Below are 22,863 nucleotides of genomic sequence, written 5' to 3'. Positions count from 1 at the left end.
ATTTACAGATAATCCTTTAGAGTAATATCATAAAAATGGATGAGCATATAAAATAAAAAGGAAAGGGAGAAGAGCATGTGTATCTTAATAGACCAAGTACACAAAATATTGAAGTATATATTCCATCGCTTAAGGCAGAGTAATAATAAAAATTGCAGTAAAAAGGTAGAATACCTTTAGACTAGAAATGACCTGCCAACCTCAAGTGTAAACCAAAAGCAAAGTCAGAAGTATCATTTCTGACACCAGGCATTATATACTCCAACCACAAGTATCAGACTTTTTAATAAAAAGCAATAATATTATTTATAAACTCCCTAAAAGTCTGGCCAAAGGTGATTAATATACATGCACTTACACATGCTCAAGTACACATGCACTGACAGGTAAGCACAGTCAAATACGGAGAAAAAAAGAACTGAAATATTCTGTGCGTCTCAGGGAAAAAGACAGGTTTTATTTCCCTGAATATTTACAGATCTATTGGAAAGAAATGTTTTTGATCTTGACAACTGGAAAAGGAGTCTGAGGAACTTCTAAAGAGCACCAGCATTGGTCTCTGAGCCTGTTGAACATTGGTTCTGAGAACATAAATGTATGGGCTGAGATTCATCTCTTCTGCATTTTAGGTCTCCATATTTAAGCACTTGAGTTTACCTAGGCTTTCAAATGATGAAGAGAAATAAGTTACTCTGAAGTCTTTGGAAATGGCTCAACTGTGCATTGAGAACTGAGAGCTCTCTGATTCAGATTCCTCAGATAGCTTTCCAAAGGGAGGTGAAGGTGAATCCAGGTGAAGGTCTACACAACCATACATCATGTGTCCCACCGTTCTTACTACAGAAAGGAGCATTCCCATTACAAAACAACATTCTCAAATATCACATAAACAACAATATGTACACTAACTCCTGTTCAGGTTTTTCCCTGTTTTGGCTTCACCTCCTGTCTCTATTAGCTCTGCTAAGGTTTTTGGAGCAGAGGTACTGCCTTCATCTCTCTCTATAAGTACATTAGTACTTATAAGTACATAAGTATATTAGTATAGCAACAGTAATAAATCCTCATCACCAACAACAGGGAGCTTATTTGCTATCTTATTTGAAAGAGCCCAGATGACAGAGGTTGGCTTTCAGACTTAAATTCACTACCTCTTTTCCTGTGGTACAGGCTCATTGATTCCAGTGGGGATTCATTGGTGTAAATGAGGTTAGAATTTAGTCTACAGTGTTCATGTAGTGCTGTGTCACAGCAAAACTTTTTGTTTCACTACCTCGAAGGTTGACTTCATTAAAGAGCCCTATTTTATGTTCCCTGTCACATTGATTTCAAAACTCTACAAACAACATATTTTTATATTAGAAGTCAATGAAGACTGTATCTCCAGAGCTTAAAGAACATTCATTACACAAAATTGTAATTGTTGGAATTATTACTGCTATGGAATTACCCTCTTAGCAAATTTCAACTCAAAAGTAGTTTCTTATAGTGCTTACAAACGTTTTTTGCATTTAAATCCTGAAAACTCATGTGCAGATTGTTTTTGAAGAAAACAGGTTGTTATCAGTAGTTTTAGCCCTAATCCACCTCCTGCTGATTTGAAAGAGTATTATGGGTCTAATCCTGCTCTTGCTAATTCAATGAATAAGATAAGACAGTACACATAAGGGCACACATATTGCCTTTACATTGGCTTCAGCTGGGAAAACACCCCTCTCTTCTTAAGCTGCTCTTGCCCTCCTCAGATACTGCAGATAGGATCTGCAATGGTGTTTTAGGGTATTCCTCATAGAAGAAGGACAAAAAAGATTGTGTTAGGCTTCCATGACTGTGCTCTGGGACCTTGAGAAACCAGGGTGCCAAAACCAGCATCCATGTCTGTGTAACAGCAGGATTTTTACTCCAACAAAGCAAAACTATTTGTCTGTAAATGGAAGAGTGAAATATTTTAATGAATTCTCCGCTGCTAAGTGTTCTTTTTTTATGGTGCCACTCAGCCTTTGGCAAGAGCTACCCTGTAGCCTTAATGCTTTTCTTGTGTAACAGCTCAGCTGAGTAAAAAAGGCTAGATAGAATGCAGTACATGACCTCCACAAATTCATACCTTCTATGGGAATAGAATAAAATAAATATCAATGTAATTACATCTGACATGTCCAAAAGATTTTTGGAAGAACAGCAGCATTTATATACTTGTTGTTTTACATCACATTCTGATTTATTTTTTAAAATAATATATTCTAGAGTTTTATAAACTATTTAAGGTGGGGGTTTTCTTAAGTATTACATAAAACTGCTCAATCCCTTAGCTACAAGCCAAAAGGCATCAATCACTTGGCCTGTCATGAAGTTTTGATTATCTTTAGTGTTTCTAAACTAGAGCGATAAGGTCTCCCCTCAGCCTGTCTTTCTCCAGGCTAAACAACCCCAGTTCCCTCAGCCGCTCCTCATAAGACTTGTGCTCCAGCCCCCTCATCAGCTTCCTTGCCCTTCTCTGGACACGCTCCAGCACCTCAACATCCTTCTTGTAGTGAGGGGCCCAAAACTGAACACAGGATTCAAGGTGCGGCCTCACCAGTGCCAAGTACAGGGGCACAATCACTTCCCTACTCCTGCTGGCCACACTATTCCTGATACAGGCCAGGATGCTGTTGGGCACCTTGGCCACCTGGGCACACTGTTGGCTCATGTTCAGCCGGCTGTCAACCAGCACCCCCAGGTCCTTTTCCGCCGGGCAGCTCTCCAGCCACTCTTCCCCAAGCCTGTAGCGTTGCATGGGGTTGTTGTGACCCAAGTGCAGGACCCAGCACTTGGCTTTATTAAGTCTCATACAGTTGGCCTCTGCCCATCGATCCAGCCTGTCCAGATCCCTCTGCAGAACCCTCCTACCCTCCAGCAGATCAACACTCCCACCCAACTTGATGTCGTCTGCAAACTTACTGAGGGAGCACTCGATCCCCTCATCCAGATCATCTATAAAGATATTGAACAAGACCGGCCCCAGAACCGAGCCCTGGGGAACACCGCTTGTGACCGGCCGCCAGCCAGATTTAACGTCGTTCACCACAACTCTCTGGGCTCGGCCACCCAGCCAGTTCCTCACCCAGTGAAGAGCACACCTGTCTAAGCCATGACCCACCAGTTTCTCCAGGAGAATGCTGTGGGAGACGCTGTCAAAGGCTTTAAAGTCCAGGCAGACAACATCCACAGCCTTTCCCTCATCCACTAGGCGGGTCACCTGGTCATAGAAGGAGATCAGACTGGTCAAGCAGGACCTGCCTTTCATGAACCCATGCTGGCTGGGCCTGATCCCTTGGTTGTCCTGCACATGCCCTGTGAGCACCGTCAAGATGAACCTCTCCATAATCTTCCCCGGTACCAATGTCAGGCTGACAGGCCTGTAGTTTCCTGGATCATCCTTCGGACCCTTCTTGTAGACGGGTGTCACATTGGCAAGCCCTCAGTCATCTGGGACCTCCCCTGTTAACCAGGACTGCTGATAAATGATGGAGAGTGGCTTGGCAAGCTCCTCTGCCAGCTCCCTCAGTACTCTTGGAAGTATCCCACCAGCCCCATAGACTTGTGGGTATCCAGGTGGCATAGTAGGTACTTAGCTGTTTCTTTCCTGGATTATGGGGGGTTTATTCTGTTCTCCATCCTTGTCTTCCAGCTCAGGGAGCTGAATACCTGGAGGATACCTGGTGTGGCTATTAAAGACTGAGGCAAAGAAGGCATTAAGTACCTCAGGAAATGGCCTCAAGTTGCACCAGGGGAGGTTTAGATTGGATATTAGGAAAAATTTATTTACTGAGAGAGTAGTCAAGCATTGGAACACGCTGCCCAGGGAGGTGGTGGAGTCACTATCACTGGAAGTGGTCAAAAAACCTGTGGACATGGCATTTTGGGACATGGTTTAGTGGGCATGGTGGTGTCAGGTTGACAGCTGGACTTGATGAACTTAAAGGTCTTTTCCAACCTTAATGATTCTATGATTCTGAAGCACTATTTAGTGCTTAGTCCTCTTACTGCAGCAGACACCTGTACTAACAGGTATTTGGCATCACTGTTTCATTCCCACACTTTGATGAACCCTGTATTTCAGGAAAACTAACCACATTAACTGTTTCTGGTTGATCGCTCATTTTTAATAGTTGTATAAATATTAAGTTAGAAGGACAGAATAGATGCAGATGAGCTGAGTCACTGTCTTCCAGTCACCAGTAACCACACCCTAAAATGTGGTCCATATTGTCCACTAAGTGTCACAGACCATCCTCTTCTCAGAGTAGAAGCAGCGCGCCCCTCCCTGTGGGATACCAGCAGTACTGAGTAGCAAACGTACTGGGGGTACAGCCACTGGGTTGCATGTCTCTTCTGCCCATCCTCTGATCTGATCTGGCATGTAATCCAGCCCTGGTCTGGGGCCTATGCCAAGACAGCATTGAGATAAAACTGATAAACCTCTTGGAAAGGTGACGATGCATCCACTTGGTTCCCCCACCTCACTTCCGCAGAACTGAATCACTGAGCAGGAGGATCACATGTATGGCTGTCCTCACGGACCATCTATAACAACTCCTGAGGAACCATGTCCCTGGGAACCTCTTTCTTCTCTTCCCTTATGCCCTTTGTTCTTCACTCTCTTTGTGATGTTATCTTCACGTTACATATATGGTAACACACAGATTTATATGAAGGCAGGATCCCAAAGCCTGTAGGCCATGATCCTACAAACTGAAATTTGAGGTTGAATGGCTGGACAGTAGCTCTTATAACTGAACGGATCAGAGATTACCACTGGAACATTTTTAGGCTGGTGAGAGGAGGGGAAAAGCAAATTGTAGTAATATAGAATCAGTGCTCATCTGAGTTATGATTATTGGCACAGATGGGAATTGTTGCTTTATTCCCTAAGAAGCTTCCATTAATTTGGTCTTTTATTTTCTTTATTGTGAGAGTTGACCTCCTGTTGATTTTTTTCTCCATTCCTTCCCACTCCTTCTGAAGAGGAACAAGCCAGTGATATACCTGCATGCCTACTTATTAAAGACATAATGTTGGTAATAGAAAGACATCTTCTAGCTCCTAAGGCAAATGCATTTAGTGGTTAATACTGATGAACACATTAAAGAAAGAAAGGCCTGGTGAGAGTGCTTGAATTGCTATCTGACATATGAGCTTGTAATAGCACTGTTTTGAGTAAAAAGAAAGGAAAAGTCTCCTAATATTTACAAACAAAATTTGCCCTACTTTGAAAGCAATGAAAAATAGTTTAGTGGCTTTTTAGCTGTCTAACACCCATAACTGATCTGTTCTCTCCAGCACAAGTAACTGTGAGATCTTACAGTCTAAGTTTACCAGCCGGGTAAAAGATGATCTAAAATGAACCAGAGGAAAAGCCAGTAAATACAACAGGAGTCACGGTAATAAGACCACATGACTATTCAGTCTCAGATGTTTGAAATATTTTGCTCTTTCTATGACAATTATTATTAGTTCAGTTTTTGTAACGTTAGAAGGAATCCTAAGTACGGAAATGAGAAAGAAGATGAGAATGGTGTGGCCCGCTGCTGTGCGTTTTCACTGTGGCAGTGGTGTAGATCTATGTCGTGCCTACGTCCTCCCCTTCTTCCCAGGTGGCTCTAAGCAATCTCTTCCCATGAGAAGGATGCTGCAATTGCAGCTGTAAGGGAAAGCAGAGCACTGAAGAGAGGGACACACATCTCTGCAATCAGATATAGGTTGTGAGCCAGATTGCAAACATCAGATACTTACAGCAGGGAGCAAGTATTCATAAAAGAAGCCCTACTGAAGTAAGTGAAAATGTTGTTGCAAGTGGAGAGGCCAGAATCTGGTGCTCATCCAAAGTTACACTTGACTTGAAAACTTTACTTTTGAAAAAATTACCCTTGAAAAAAATGAACATCTCTGATTTTGAGACTACAATGACCCGGTGTGTTAAATCTCTGGGCTAAAAGTCAGTTTAAGAGCCCTTGCAATCATAAGACAGCAACTCCCATCTCCCACCGGAGAGCAGAAGTCACTTCATAGCATGTTGCACACTCCTCAGTCACATAAATGTGTGCAACATGACACAAAGTCCACAGCAGTGACATGCAGCCATATCTGTCACTCCTCTGCTTCTTTTACCATGTAACAGCTCAAGGCCAGCAGGTCATTTCTTCACACGCTACCTAGACGCACAACTTCTGTACAGAGCTGAAAATCAGTGGTGAGGCAGGGGGCAACTGTCAGGCAGCCCCAGCCCAGCTCGTGGAGAAGCAGTCCTCTAAAGTATATAATCTTTTTGCACCAGGATTGCAGCATTGACTCTCTTCTCCCAGGATGCCAGCTCCATCCTCAAAGCTGTGCAGTTATAATGTGGGCACAAACAAAAAAAAGTACCCAGAATAAGAAAGTCAAGGAGAAAAGGAAGAAAATCAATGTTCAACACACTGAAAACAACAAACCTGGCAGCAGAAAAGGATGGAAGACTTCCTCTATAAAAGTCTCTAAAAAGAGATTTATACACAGTGAGAAGCAAAACTAATTGAAAATGCGTAAAAAGGAAAGAGTTTGGCAGTCCTCATTAAATTGTGCCTGTTGTTGTAGACATAAAAGAAACATAATTTGAATCAAAAAGTTGAGTAGAAATTTAAAATCCAAGTACAAAATTTTCAGCAAATGGCACAGCCAAAATTAAGCATGAAGGTTGTCAGATATTGGTTAGAGTTCCTGATTGATTCTGACAAACAGAAAGATAAATATACTGAATGTAGTTATATTTGAAGTGGAGACAGGTAAAGACTGTTAGATTATTCTTTGATGCTGTTGTGGACCTTGAGGTCAAGCTGGAGAGCGTGGCTCAGGAAATAATCTTTCAGCTATGGTCAGAGTGCTGGTCAGGAGGAACTTTACTTGCTTAGTTATTGTTTACATCGAGGGGTCCAAAAAAACAAACCTGCAAGGCCAAGGCAGATGACCTGCAGTACATCGTTTTATAGTGTTTTCAATTAACAGCGTGATTCTAAAGGTTCACATCAGGTCAAAGAAAGATGGTGTGTGATTCGAAACGTTCAGGAATCGCTGGTTTGGCGAATTCACTGCTCGGTGGATAAGCAGAAGGAGCCCTTACTTGCAGCACAGAAATCATTGCTGAAAAGGCAACTTTTACAGTGCTTCCATGCCGATGTCTGACACACCAGAGCATTTCTCTGAGCATGACACACCACCTTTGGAAGGGGAAAGAATTACAGTGGAGACATAATATTAATGATTCAGAAAGTCTTGTATCACAAGCCCGAGCACTGCAGTATCTAATTATTGGGCATAACAATCTATACACAGGCTGTGCCAAATAATGATGGGAGAATTTGACACCTAAAAATGGAGTCTGCCCTCTGGGCAAGGTCAGTGTAAGCCAACTGGTGTGAAAAAAGCCAAAGTAGTGTTGTGGGACTGAATTCCTATTCCCTCACAAAATCCCGATCTATGCTACAAGGAGGGCTACATCCTGCAGGATACATACTGAGCCATCATCTTAAGCGAAACACGTTTGTCTTTGAAAACATGAAGAAGGGAGAGGATAGGATAAGGCTTTTCTTCCAAAGGGCAGGGAAGGAGGCACAGGTGCTGCTTCTTGAATTCCAGCCTTGGTGTTTAGTGCAGTCAAACCAACTGTTGGAGAGCTGGGATCAAAAAGTTTTACTGCAGAAGGGATTTGACCATCTATGAAAACTCTAGTCTCCAAAAGCTTTACCCAAGGCTGGTGGGCAAACTATTTTCTCTATTTCATAATTCAAAAATGAAAATTAGTTTGTTAAAAAAAATTACAAGACTTCTTGTAGCTGTGGTTTGGTTCTTCACTTAAAACTACCAAATTTCAAGCTTGGCTTGCTGAATATTTAAACATTTTATGAAACACAGGCTGCACAGGAAGAGAGTGAGAAAATGTCTTTTATATAGCATTATTTCTTGATTATACATGTGTAGTATCTATACTCATATGTCTGGGCAGAGAAGTCTCACATGACCTTCCAATATCCTTGCTTTTACCATTGGGCATCTGGCAAATTTTCCACAAATCTCCAGACCTTTTTTATGGGTACTGAAACCTTACAGAGTTTGCATTTAAAAATGTGATGGCAAGGACGTGCAGTGGGCCAGAAGCTCCATTTTCTGAGGGATCCATGAGAAAATTCAAAGGTGAGAATTTGAAAGGGCTCTGGCATAAAGTTTTTAAATGTTGTACACAATGAAAAGGGAGACATTATTTAAAAATGGAGAAAACACCTGGAAAATTTTTTTCTTTACTACTTGTGAAAAGAATGGTAGTGGTTAGTTATGAAGCATTACGCCCGAATGACTGAGATCATTGGCAGTGAGATACAGAACCTCTCAGTTATGGAACATGAATTCAAATAGGAATGGGGTTAGTAGTGACAGAAAGTCATTACCATGTCATTGCAGTGTGCTAATGTTTAAAGATTCGTTGGTGGCTTGAGTCCAATTACTAGCACACAAGAGGTCACATTACAAAATGCAGTCAAAACTGGCAGAGGTAGGCAAGCTAATTTCCACTCTTTGTAACATGCTGCTACCTTTCCATACCCAAAGTTACCCATTCAAAGTCGTGCCAAGACTCAAAGCTGGTGTGGTGAAGCAGTCATTGACAAAGTCAACACTGCACAATCTGCTGAAGAGAGGACTTCAGCCTCCTAACCATCGATCCAATACTTTTCATGTGTAATAACTGCAAATTTCCCCACTTAAATTATAAAAAACTATGTAATGTCAAGCTTTTACAGCCTGTAGAGGCAGTGCCTGGCAGCGGGGAGGGTGGGGGTTAAGCTGTCCATGTGTAGAGCAGCTCACACAGAGTTTTGGTTTCTTTGCAAGAAAGGGGACATAACTATGCTCAGCTGCAATGAATCACTCTGCCAGGAAACTTTAAGAGGTTTGAATCCTATAGTGTCACCTTCTCCTTTCAAGGTTTGGGGTGATTTAGCATTGATGGAAAGCTGAGTTGTGAAGAGACTTGAGTGAACTCAGAATAGGATTTTGTTTTGCTAGACTTGAAGTATGTGAATTGTTTCAATTTTCCTGGACTTATCTGAGCAAGCTGAGAAATCCAGAAAATTGGAAAAGAGCTAAAGAGACAATTAGACCAAGGGAAAAAATAGTAAATACTCTGTTGCAGCTAGTAACTTCCACTGATGTGTTTTCTCAAATATATTCTAAATAGAAAGGCGTGAAATATGTAATGAGAAAGGAAAAAGCTGAAATTTGGAGGCAAAATAACAGTAGATGCTCTCAGAAAAATTACTCTCTTGACTACTAGCTAGAAAGAGACACTAAGATCCTGGGCTGTGATAAACCTTCTAGTGCACAGAAGTTGTAAAAAACAATTGTTACTACCTTAAGGGGAAAGTTCTTAGTCTTATCTAAGTGTGTGTATATATAAGTGTGTGTGTGTGTATAAATATACTAGTTTTTACTATTGGCTTAACAGATTTACAGGTAACATTAGAGAAAAATTAACTGAAGTACTCAATATTTGGCAGAGATCCCTAGAGTAACTAGCCAGTTACTAGCCAGTAGCAATGTCACAAGCTATTCTGTGTTTTTCAGCTTTGCCTGAAGAAATGTAAAAATAATACTGGTCCATGGGTGGCTGTGTTGGCAAGCAAAAAATTAGCTTGGCTGAACTGGCCAGTGCTGAACGTGACATAATAGTCTATTTTCAAAGGAGCTGAAAATATTTGAAGTAATAAGGAAAAAGTTGGGAGGATGGAGAGTTCTCATTATTTTTAAAGAGAATAAAATAATTTGGTTTATTATTTCAAGAACACTTTTGAAATATTTTTACTATCAGTATTTTAACATATTAGACTCCAGTATTGGAACCCACTTCCACTAAACGTGGAAGAAAAACTAGAACGCTTTTAAGTTACAAGGCGTGCCAAGGGGCGAAGGCAAACCTGAGCTGCAGACTGGGGACAGTTTGCTGAAGAAAAGCAGAACAAGGAGTTCCAAATTTGCTGGGAATCATCCCTAGATCTTGATCTGCTCATTAGAGCACTGAGCAGCATTAATGCCAGCAGCGGCTAAAACCTCTGTCAGGAAGAGTTTCACTTGAAGGTGGGAGCAGCTGGATCTGATTCCCGAGCGAAATCAGCTCGCTGATCTCAGCGCTGTGCCCAGTAGCTGTCACAAAAAAGGCATGGCTGTCCTTGCAAACTTCCACAGTGCTTTTCTAGTGTTAATGTGATTTATACTTGGAGCAGTTTGACCTGATGGCTAATATATACTCAAGAGAAATTTAGGAATGGATTGGCAGATCAATGCTTCGTTTTGACTTCACTGCTATTTAGCAGAAGTATTACTACTGAAAGACAATCTGTAGGAGAAATTAATTACATAAAATTTTCAGCAATATTTCTGGGATGAAACAAGAACACTGGACCCACACTGGACCTAATCACACTGCTAATAGGAAAATTCTCCCCTCCACTGAAGCAAGGTAGGACGTCAAAACAAGCCCCTGGGCTTCGGAAAGGTGCATTTCAATCTGCACCGAAATCTGTGCTTCCCAGCTCAATCCTAATTTTAGTCACGATGCTGAAAATTTTTACTAAAGAGCGTGTTCCCAGAATAATACAGAAATGTGGGGTTTTGTCATCTTCCACGTGCTCCTGAGGTGCCTGAGGGAACAGAGAGCGTCCACGAACCAAGGCCAAGTGGGGCAGGTGGGTGGTATTTAGCAGCTGCCTTTGGAATCATTTCCCAGGGAGGATTTGTCAAACCCTTGTCCACCCTGCTGGGGATTAATGGAGCCTGCAGTGGACTGTCTTTACAGCCAACCTTGGCATAGTCAATACATCTCACGTTGCTCTTGTTTACCACCTGTGCTATGGGTTCTTTACTCAGTCTTTGCTAGGTGCCATGGCCTGACCCTCAGTTGAAGGCTTTGCCCATCTTTCACCCCTAACCTTTAATGTGAAGAGTGGCTGGAGATGGTGGTGCTTTTGAAGGTGGGGCTTTTTATATCCTGATGTTCATGTTGCTTCCAGTTAATGTCTCAAGAGGAACTGCTAGAAATCTATACACTATTGTATTTGTATAAATTTATTTAAAATGCTGAGCACTTGGTATTGGTGTGCATTCATCCTGGCTCCTATTTCTCCATGATATATAAAACACTGTCTCTTAACTTTGCATTGCTTTTTAGTCCAGTTCTCCCAAGAAAGGATTTTCTGAAAGAACAAAAAAAAAAAAAAAAAAAGAAAAAAAAAACCCTCTAAAAATTCATTTTCACAGGACTGACAAAGATGTATTTCTCTTAACCTATGTTGGTACAAATCTAGGTGTGCATTTTCTTCCTCTGATTAGCACAGGTGCTGGGTGACCTATGCCATTTCACTGATCATTTTATAAGGATCATATCATGACAGTCATCAAAACCCCCATGCTGTGCCGGAAGCGGAACAGCTCCTTTTCCTCTGTCGGCGACAGAGATCTATCTGGCAAGTAAGGAAAATTTTACCAGCTCCCAGCAATTTAGGGAGTAGATTCTGTATGAGCTGAGTAGGACTTGTCAGGCTGGAAAAGTCGTGAGGTAACTAGGTGTGAAAAGACAAGTAGCAGGAGGAGGGTGGCCAGCCATCAGCCCCACCGGCAATTTTTGAATACCAGGACCCGGCTGGGGGCATCGTATGAAGTGAGGAACTGTAGTCAGAACAGTCAAAACGACACCGACCAAGGAACTGCCAAACGGTGTTGTGAATGCCAAAAATGTGCACAAAATAAAGCCCATGGAAGTGCAATCCACTAAGGATTGCTAACTATAAAGAAATTACCATTGCTCTACTTCTTCATTTTTTGTAAGTGGTTGGAGTATGGAAGAGCATTCAAGGATATTATCATGTGTATTTAGCCTACCCCTTTTCCCTATATGTTCGTTTGCTTCAGGTTAAATTTTGGAGACTGAATACTAGGCTAGGTGAAGCTTTGGTCGGACCTATTACTGGTAGCCTTTTGTTCATTTCTAAGCCTTGAAAGACCTGGTCAGTTCATCCTATATAGGGGCTTATGTGTAGGTGCATGCACTGACAAAAGAACCATTGACAAACTAGGTCCTGACTAGATAAGAAATACAAGTCATTGATTTTTAAGAGCAAAGATCTTGGAACATTTTCTCTTAGGGAAGTAAGTCAGAATTGCAGGAGTAAAGATCAAATTATCTTTTTTTTTTTTTTTTTAGTTACTGTTGGCTTCACATAAAATAGAATGAAAAAAGGGAATATCTACACTAGGCCCGAGAAAATGCAAACTATCTGGGTGACGGAGGAAAAGTATATTCTCCCTGTAATCATCTGTGCCATCTTATGAATAATCATCCAGCTAAGCATTTATTCTCTGATTATCACCATGGTATCTTAAAGACTTGAAATTCTGAAGTAATACAACAAAGTAATAAATGAATTTTATGTTAATTAGGTATAGTATTCTTAGGGCTAAAGATGGTTTTAGGAAATTAAGACTTTTTTTACTTACCTCTGTATCATTCTCCCAAATCTAGCCCTGGATCATTTCACATTCACATACAGTGGTGTTTTAAAAATAGAATTAGTTCCTAAACAGCCACTTAGAGACTTTTCAAATTGTAAATGTACAGGTTGAATCCTTAAGGCAACACAGTTGAAATGCTTATTTTGAAATTCCACTTAAACTTATTACTAGTAGCAATTTAAATTATCTGTTGTTGGATGTAATGTTGACATAAATGACTAATTAGTGTCAACTTGCCAGCATTTAGTCACCAAGCAGCTTGGAAGCTCTAGGGAACAGCTTTATAACAATTTACAGCACCCTCCTTAGACAAGGACACCATTTTGCAATTGTCAGATATAATTTGACATCTCTAGAATATACAGTTTTATGTGTAGCACTTCTTTTTCTACTCTCAAAAACGGGTAGATTCTATTCTTCACTGATGGTCTTTTTTTAACCGGTCTCAAAGTTAAAGTGGTTGAGCGATATTTGCTCCCTTCCAGCATATCTGCTTAGTCCTAGAGCGAGCCGTAATGCGAAGAGAGTTCACTGAGATTGGTTTATTCACACGTCCACGATAGCACAAAGGCAGGGCTTAACCAGTCACTTCTCCTTTGTGCAGTGTGTGTCAGTCCAGCTGATGAATTTGATTGCTGACATAAAGTTCTCCATCTGCTGTACTAACCATAAAACCCTACCAAAGACATGGTAGATCTATCACTGCATTTCCACCGCAGAAGCTGGTGCTGGCAGCCTCAATTCTGAGCTACTCCACAACGGACCGCGATGCTACATTTAAAAAAAAAAAAAAAACCAACCAGCCAAAAAGGGGTTTGGAAGCACAAGCCAATGCCTGCCGTGGTGCGCAGGGACCCTCAGCAGCGATTGTCACAATTGTAGTGTCACCTTTCATCAGGAGAAGGCTTGGGTGCTGGCAGGGGCCACGCAGGGTGAGGGCATCTGCACTTGCCGCAGAAACCTGCTACCATGGAAAAGGTTGTGTGGAGCTCCCTTTGCCCGCAAACTCTAAAAAAGGCCCATTTTCACCTACGAGTGTGGATGACAGCCAGTGCATCGTGAGAACCACAATGATTTAGGTAGCCCTAGGAAAGGCAACTTTTGTGTCAAGAAGCTGTGTGGCTTCTCCTGTTCATAAAAACTGTCTGATCCATTCAGAAATATCCTCTTTTTCCTAAAAACAAACATGCTCATTTTCGCCTCTGAAATCTGGGAAAAATAACAAAGCAAAACAAAACGCCACCTCAGTAGTACGTCTGTGTTACTACTGAGTTACTTAGGAGTCAGCTAGTTAGTTAGTTAGTTAGCTGTTAGGAGTCAGCTGAGCTGTATCTCTGGTAGTTTAAATAGTCCCCGTACAACATGAACCAGACATCACATTTCTATGACGCTTTGCAGTAGCTCAGGAACAGGTAGGATATTAGATTTTCCTATGGAGTGAGGGAGAAATGACCGAAAAAAAAGACATCTTTTTTTTTTACCTTTTCGGATTTAATATTTTATGGTAAATGACAACAGAATTAATTTGGTTTTCTGGATCTGTGTCTTGACCACAATAAGCTGGGCGTGTTTCCTTGGGCAAGTCTTTTAACGTTTCCATGCAAAATTTCCTTTTTTTGACCTCTAAGTACTAAAGCCCACTTTTACAAATCTGTTTAAGCTTCTTGGATGAAAGCCCTGGTGCACATGCAAAAAAAAAAAAAAAATCCCTGAATGTATTAGAAATGCTGTATTTCAGAAACTGCTAACTCAGCCAGGTGCAGGGGCAATAGTTTGACTTTCCTCCACTGCAGGCTGGGAAGCCCAGGGAGCACTGCCACTCTTGAGAAGCAGATGTGGCTTTCATCATTCATGAGCTATCATTCTGGCCAGCGCTTGGAGGAACATTTGTGGACCCCAGCGGGGACCACGTCCATCACTACTGAGCAGAAGAGAGGGCAATTGCAACAGAAGGCCCTTCACAGCAGTAAAAGCAGCTGGGAAGATTATTTGCAATTCCATGCAGAATCTCCCTAGGCTGGAATAAAATTTGGAATAATCTCTGTAATGTTCCACATCTCACACTACCAGCAACATTTTGCATTATTAGAAATTACTTTTTCAAAATCATTAGGCTATTTTAAGACGCAGGTAAGGCTGCGGATTCATGATGATTACTGTTAGTGTCAGAGAGGCGGGCAATCGCTTTCCTTGCCTGCTCCCCTCCACCGACCGGGCGCTGGCTGCCTGAGCGCACGGGCCATGAGCAGCTCTACAATCTTCGCCGGCTCTGCTGCGGCTCCTGGAGAACTGGTCACGGCCACCAGAAGGGAAGCCAGAAGGCAGGTGCATCCTCATCCCACCCAGGCGGGTAAAGCACCAGCCCTGCCCAGAGCAAGCAAGCGGCTGGAGGGCGGGAGGACAGACCTTGCCCTGGAGCGGCAGGACACCGTTCTGCTACCCACCTTCAGCGCAAAAAGCTGGAACCCCACCCTCACGACATCCTAAATCCACTGGGAAACGTGATTCTCCCACACGTGAAAATGATGCGCCGTGCTGGCTTTTTCATAGTATTTTCATTCTTCTTTGATCATAAACTCACTTCCTTTTAAAATAAATATTACGAGGTTAATTTTAATGGCTTTTCATTTATTTTACAACTCCATTATTTTCTGACACGCTTTACCTGTTTGAAAACAAAAATGTTCCTTTTCAGCAAATAAGATGAGAGCAGACAGTAGACTCCGATCAATGTAATATTTTTTTAAAGAATGTAAATGAATTCGAAGGAGGTGGGAAAGGGCACATGTATTTGTAACGCGCATTTTAAAATGTTTTTGCATTTGCATTTATTTTTAATGGCCTTTGTGCCCTCTAGTGTCAGTAAAAGTTATGGCAGCTAGGTTTTTTTAATATTGACTTTTTTTTTCCTTAACTGTCTCTGTCAGTATTAGCCTGAACTATTTGATCTTTGTAAAAATGCACATCCTGGAGTTATTCCTACTACACATGTCCTGTAGTTTCAGAGTTGTTCTGTAGAGGTCATCTGGAGGGGGTGGTGTTTCTATCTGAAGTAAGCTATTCCAAATACCCATTTCTGATCTGTCAAACACAAACAAAAACATCGCTAAATTAGGATTTCTGGGATTACTTATTTTATTCTCCAAAATATACTTATTTTTTGCTTTAAAAAAATCACTGTTCTGTTCAAACAAACAAAACAAAAGCAGATGTTAAATAAGCAGCATTGTCCCTCTAATTTAGAAGATTTTTAAAGAAAAGTCCTCTGCTCACATCAAGGAAAAATGGCCACAAAGCATGACTCGTTTCAATTATAATTCGGACCTTTGACTTACGAAATATTCTGTCTTCGAGCAATAAAAACCCAATCTTCATTAGATTCAGAAATAAGATAAATAGGCGATGATGCCACATATAAAAATCTCTGTTGCCTGAGATTTCCTGACTTACGGGTATACAACATCAGAACTATTTCACTCCTCAGTTAGAAACGCGGTATTGCTTTGGCAGGTGGGTGTCCACGGGTAAGCTCTGACGTGGCAATGCTTAGGTTACAGATTGAGCATTCGTAAACCCAAATACATTCGTGTTTCCCAAGATCCTACAAGAGCGGAGCCTTTTGCGTGCAGTTCAAGCTGCATTTCATGCCCCCAGACCTGTCATGCAAAGCTGCAAGAAATCATGCCCGTGTTACTCAGACCAGTGCTCCAAAAGATCTGGTGTTTGCAAAATAAAGGAATCCACTGGCTTGCTCTCTTCCCTTGCAGTAAGGAGTCAAATACGCCAAAGTGGTCTGTCACGTGTTGAGTACGACTGAGACAAACACACATGCCTTTAAATCCATCCATCCCTGTACGATGTCACTTAGTGATCAGATATCCCCGGAGTGCAAGCAGTAGCACATGTCTGATCCCTCTGGACTGCACCTAGTGAAACCAGGGCATTAGTTTGGTCATGTAGTTTCTGACTTGTGATTTTATAAAACTTGATTGACACATCTAGTTTGTCATAGCCTTTTCCCTTCCTTTTTTGGCTAATGAAGTAGAATGCACCCGATTGATAACGGGGATCAGTATGACATCTCTTTTTCTTCACTCATCCACAGCATACAATATTGGGATGACACTTTTGACATTACAAAATTAGACTGTCAGTACAAATCATAAATGCCCAGAAAATGACTTGAGCTTGGGCCACAATAATAGACATATGTGGAACAGACTTACATACAAAGCTCTGAAAAGGGTGCAACTAGGAAAAAAAGCACCTGAAGGAGAATATGTTTGCAGCTACACTCTGAAGAGCAGTGAGACAAGCAGGGTAGCACTAGATAAAACCTTGAAATAGTTCCCTTTTGAAAAGTGACTCTGTGAAAATTGCTTAATAAGATTCCTTACTTATTGTGTCTCCATGACTGAAGGGATCAGATTTTCTGCAGAATTTAGAATTTGGTTTAGCGATCAAGAATAATTTTTCCACCATGAAATAAAAGCACCACAAAGCTATCCTGCCATCCAAAAATTGAGTTATTTTCTTTTTTAGTTTAGACTTTCCAAGGAATAAAGCAGTTGCAGGTGGGGCAAAGGAAGAAATTTTCCCGTTATTTTATGTCATCCACTTCCATTGGTGATATTCAGTGATATATGAGGTATAACCAAAGGTAATGTTTAATCCAGCAGGAGGAACAATTCTGGTCATGCCTACACTAGACTAAAATCTGTGTCACTGTCCCAAAGGAGAGCAAGGCTAACCAGGGTAAATGTAGTAAAAGCTTCATTTTGTCACAAAAGTGAGCAAATATGTTTCTCGCCCTGTGCAGGAGGGCTAATTTCTTGGAAGTAATTTTTTATGACCATAATTTTTTTAAACATCTCAAACACAGTGTTTGATAATGGGATAAAAACTAATTATATAAGAGTTATTAATGGTGCAAAAGATATTATTAACACTGAACAATGGACAAACAATATTTCATTTGGAAAATGTCACCATACTACAAGTTATTCAAGCTGAAATAGAAAAATAATCAAAAGCAAGTTATTTTAAAATAAACGGTATATCCATCTACCTCTCATTTTGCCCAGAAGGTAAGAAAAACATTGCCAAATACTTTCACGTATCAAACAATCCTATCTTTTTAATTTTGCTCTCTAACACTGAAATACGGTGAAAATGCACTTCCTTATGTCAATAAGTAGGTCCACATAAAAATACCGAAATGTTAGGGATGGATCAGCCAATAGTTCCTGTCACCACTCCTAAAGCATCAGTCTGTACTTGATTCACATAATTGTAGTGTCATATTATCAACATGATGAACTATATCCCTGAGCAACTGCAAACCAAATTAATTAGAGTCAGAAATGCCTTCTGTCCACAGCAGCCAGCGGTGACAATGTGAGCTTATGAAGGTTCAGCAATTTAGCCTTTCAAGTGATAGGCATCTAAATATAGGTTTAGGAATCTAATTTAAGAGATCTGTTCAGTAGCACTGGACATGTGAAAATTTTGCATTCCAGGATCTGGTTGTGTCAGGTGTGTATAAATATATGTTGCCTTTTAAATAGCTTTCTGTCGATATGCTTTGATTTGATTTAAGAAAATACTTGGATTGTATCTAAAAGGATGAAGTAAAACAGTAATGAATACTGTAAACCGGCAATGACTATCAGTGATTCGATCCTAGGACTTCTCCCCTAAGCTCGCCACCATGTCCACTGCTCACCTCACTGCTCTGCCTGAAAAAAACCTGGGGTTAGTTAGGTGTCAGAGATCCCATTTGTCAAAGGGACCTTGAAATGTCGTTTATCCACTTCCCTGCCTGAAGGAAAGAATAGCTGGGCATGCGTGACTCCAGACAGCTGATAATCGGCTCTGCCTTTAGGAAGATAAGCACCAAAAATGCCTCTGTTGTGAGATGCAAATGTTGATATGAAGGAAAACATGACTCTCTTTCTAGGATGTTTCTGGTTTTATACATCTCGTAATTAAGACCAGCTATATTAATAATTTAGAAGACGGATTCTATCACATTACATCTTTTTATCCAATCCTGCATGTACAAAACCAGAAACTAGCAGCATTCGAATTATGAACAGGTGGGGTGCTTTATTGGTAAAAATACTAATGCATTTTTTCCTGTGAATATTTTACACTTGGGCATGCTTTGTAAAGCAACGAAACATTTCTTTTACACAACATAATCTTTAGTCAGTAGTCTAAGACTTGGTCATGTATATTATATCTGCCTGGATGGCAACTTATTTGAATATTTATTTTAAACAACTTCCTCTTATCTTACAAAATGCAAACCATTCATCTTCACCTGCAAGTTGATACATAATCTCCTTTTGGCATATGCTGAGCTCTCATTGCTAGAAGATGTTCTCTAACTCCATATAGATTCTCCATCATCTGATATCTTCATCCCTTTATCCCCTGCTTCTCATAATTAGGTGCAAGATTTGGATCATGTGACTTGAAGACTCACCCCAATCTTCTCTGTTATTTTTTCCAATTCCTGTTGAACAGAAAGGTTTTGTTTTCCAGATAGCATTTTCCAAACACTCCTGCAGTGTTTTATTTCTTACCTTTTCTTGTGTTAACAGGTTATAAATTTTTTGCAATAGGGAATCTGCTATCTCTCTGCTCACAAGCATGCTAAACTTACATGCTACAATCAATGTTTAATAATAATCCAATAAAGTTAAAAACAGAATGGTACTTGAGGGTGATTTATCTCTTTATTAAACTCGGTAGTATGTAATTCCGTTCTTGTCCTATAGAATATGGCAGTCTACAGAGTGCAAAGAGCTGGTATCTCTTAATAAATTATCACTGGAGTGCCTCCACACCCTTCAGTAGTACCGTGTTCTTATTTGCAATATCCAGCGTCATAAAGAAAGATGGTAGCCCTGGTAATCCTGAGCACTGGCAGGATTTGCAGTTAGAATTTGTTTTGTTGCTTGAAAGTGTCTTGAGTTTTTTGGGTTTTCTTTCAGCTAGGCCATAGAAGGGACCTCTGGAGGTCAGCTAGTCTAACCTCCCACTCAGAGAAGGCCTATAAACAACAATAGATTAGGTCAGCCATGCTTTTGTCTAGCCAAGTGCTGAAAATCTCCAAGGATAGAAAGTCCACAATCTCCTGGGCAACTTGTTCCAAAAATGGGCTAGCAACTAAATGAAAGTACTGTATCAATTTAAGTGAGACAACAGATTATTCAGCTTGGCATCTGACTTACCAAGTGGTCTCCCTAGGATCTTGTCGATGGAAAGGGATGAGTTCTTCCAACAAGCAGAGTAAAGGACTTAACTTCAACACTGATTTTTTTTCCTTAGCAAGGTCACGCTCTCTCCATTGCAATAGAGGCAGCCTGGGAAGACCACAGCAGTTTAAACATAGATGCCCACAGTATGATGGACAGGATACCCAACATTAGCTTCAGATTAAAATTATGTGTGCACAACACTGAGCATGCTGTATATTTATGCATATGTGTATAAAGTATTATTTCCATGCAGCAAGTATTATTCGCAAGCGAAGTAAAATCTATTGTGCAATTAATTCATCCTGAAATTCAATACTTGGAAGAAATTTTGTCTTTACTAAGTGTTTCATTTTCTTTAACCTAGATATGGTGACATGGTGCCGAAGACAATAGCTGGCAAGATTTTTGGTTCAATATGCTCCCTGAGTGGGGTCTTGGTCATTGCTCTGCCAGTTCCTGTAATTGTCTCTAACTTCAGCCGTATCTACCACCAGAATCAACGAGCAGACAAGCGCAGGGCACAAAAGGTGAGTTCCTAATTTTTTTCCCCTTTTCTTGTTGAACAATAGAAAAAATACGACTTTCTGTATGTTACGTGTCATCAAAGTGAGTATTTCTTAGCAAAAGGACTACTATATGTATGTGCTGCATGCCTAGCCCATGTCCTAGATGCAAATACTGTGTTACTTTTAGTGAGGAAAAAAAAAGGTTCATTTATCTTTTCTGACAAAATTTACAGATCTATTATTGTGATAATTCATCCTGCATGTTAGACTAGATCTAGTATTTTCGGGCAATAGCTGCACCCACTAAAGATTTTTCTGTGCTTTCAGGCAGACTTTCTTTCCACCAGAGGCTCCTGAGGAAAAAAACCACACCGTAAAAAAAAGAACCCTAATAATGATTTCTGATGCCTATCCTAACAGCCTGCTTCACTAATCCATGTATTTAATTCCCAGGTTCGGTCTCTAGAGAATTTGATTATTGGGGAACTTGTCTCCTCAGCTCTAGTTTCCTTAAAAGGTTTCAGAAAAAGAGCTTAATCAGGAAAAGCTGAAAGCAAAAGTATTTTTTTTCCAGCTCCCTTGATTTGCTGAATCTGTCATTTAAATATCAACCCACTCTACAACAAAACAGTTTCCCTCCCTGAACCATATGGGCAAGGTCAGGAGCCAGGAAGAACTATTTACCAGGAGAGATGCAGCCAAGCCTGGGCAGTCACCTTCATTTCCACATCACTGCCAAAATACTAGTCCTGATCCACTTCGCCCAACCCTTTAACGCTAAGCAGCTCGGTCAGCCTCCACTGGCACCTGAAGCCCTGATAAGGGAGCTGAGATGATACATTATCTTCTGCCGGTGGCTGTCAGAAGGCTCTGGGTGCAACACAGACCTTGGCAAGGCTGAGGTGTCACCACTTGGGCTTTTTGTGGTCCCGTGGCCTCTCTTCAGAAGTAGTCTCTTCATAGAGGTATGCAGGCAGGCCATGGCTGGGGGCTACACACATAGACCAGTGAACACAAGCTGCCCCAGGCTGCATCTGCCTCGCATAGACAACAGCACCAGGTTGAGAGATATAAAATATCTGTGTATTTCTTTCTGGCCTTTGACCAGAAAGGTCACCATTTTGACTGTTCTCTTCATGGAAATGAAGTAAATGTACACAGTGATACCATTCCCAGAATATCTTAAAATCAGAAGAAACGGAGATACATGGCCAAGAAAGTCAGTCATAGACCCAGGCTAAGACATTGTACCTTTTAATGGCCACATCTTGGAAGAACAGTCAGATGAGGAAAATGGCCATAAAAGAAATCAGGCGTATCACAGAAATGTCAGACCTTTCTAGAAACCTGATTTCAAACATATGCTGCTTCAGTGATCCAAATATCATACCTTACTGATCCTACTAACTCTACTTACCCTTTCCAGATGTGCATTCCCCACTCCCACAGCTGGAACGTGCAGAGAATGTGTCACTTCTACACTACGTCATTTTTGTTAAGAACTTTTCTACTTCTGTTTGCATAATGGCAGCAGACAGATAAAGAACAGTATGTATCAGACAGAACACAGTGCTTCATTACCATGCCTCCAAGCACTGCACCAGTCATGGATAACAGATCTACTTGATCCCAGCAATCAATGTGCCTGTTCTGAGCTTTCATAATAACTGCAGACACAACCAACCTTACCCCAGACAGTAACTGACTTCTACTGCCTGTCATGAAACAAAATTTTCTATGCCTGCTTTACTCTTGCCAGTGAAAAAGAGATGGACACTAGAAAATACCTTGCAAAAATTAGATTGGCAGACTGTTTGATATCCCCCATCTCCTCCTGAATAGAAACTGCTTGAGTTAATAACTGACTTTTTCTCCTTGCAAAACAGTGAGCTCATTGTACGTTTCAAACAGGAATATGAAGTGATGAACGGCAATCCTGCCAAGCATCTTTCTCTCTGCTCCCCAGAACAATGCCAACAGGAAGGATGAGAGATTTCCTCTGATCATGGTTATGTTCTTCTTGCTTTGGAGAAAATGGCTTTGAGGTCTGATTAACTTAGCACTGGATGTGTGTTTCATTGATAGCTCCTGTTGCAAAGCTAATCTCTGTCAATCTAAAATGACTGAGATGTTGAACTGAATATTGCTTTTGCTGACTGAAAAAAACCCCAAACAACTAAAAGTACTTCTTGGGTACTGTATTGTCCATATTTAGCAATATTTAGCTATGAAGTATAGCCTTGCATTTCACAGGATGGTTCTACTGCATTGTATAAGAATATTCAAGCAAAAAGGTCACATTATTGAAGTTTGAAATTCCTTCTTCATTCAATTCAATAGAAGCTCTACACAGTTTTCTAAAATAAATGTTTCCCTAGGTACTAACCTTATTTCTATTCTCTAAGGCTGAAGAAGATAAGCTTGAAAGTAGGTGCTCTTTCATGGAGCACAGCATGAAACCCTGCGGGCAGTGGTACCTCCTGCTGGCTACAACAGTTTCTATCTGGTTGAAAGAGTTG

General features: G+C 40.8%; 1 protein-coding gene across 1 annotated transcript in view; it reads left to right on the top strand.

Annotated features, from left to right (window-relative positions):
* KCND2 (potassium voltage-gated channel subfamily D member 2) overlaps positions 1-22,863 on the top strand; it is a gene marked incomplete at its 5' end in the record, with an annotated part of 302,181 nt that overhangs the window by 263,557 nt on the left and 15,761 nt on the right. The window contains one exon of the mRNA XM_081999845.1: positions 20,203-20,365. Within this exon, the coding sequence (XP_081855971.1) occupies positions 20,203-20,365 (163 nt within the window). The remainder of the gene's footprint in view (positions 1-20,202; positions 20,366-22,863) is intronic.

This window comes from Phaethon aethereus (genome assembly GCF_964289735.1).
Source record: "Phaethon aethereus genome assembly, chromosome: 1".
Taxonomy (NCBI): Eukaryota; Metazoa; Chordata; class Aves; order Phaethontiformes; family Phaethontidae; genus Phaethon; species Phaethon aethereus.
Note: the sequence above shows the minus strand (reverse complement) of the source record. Positions and strands in the feature narration are given on the sequence as shown.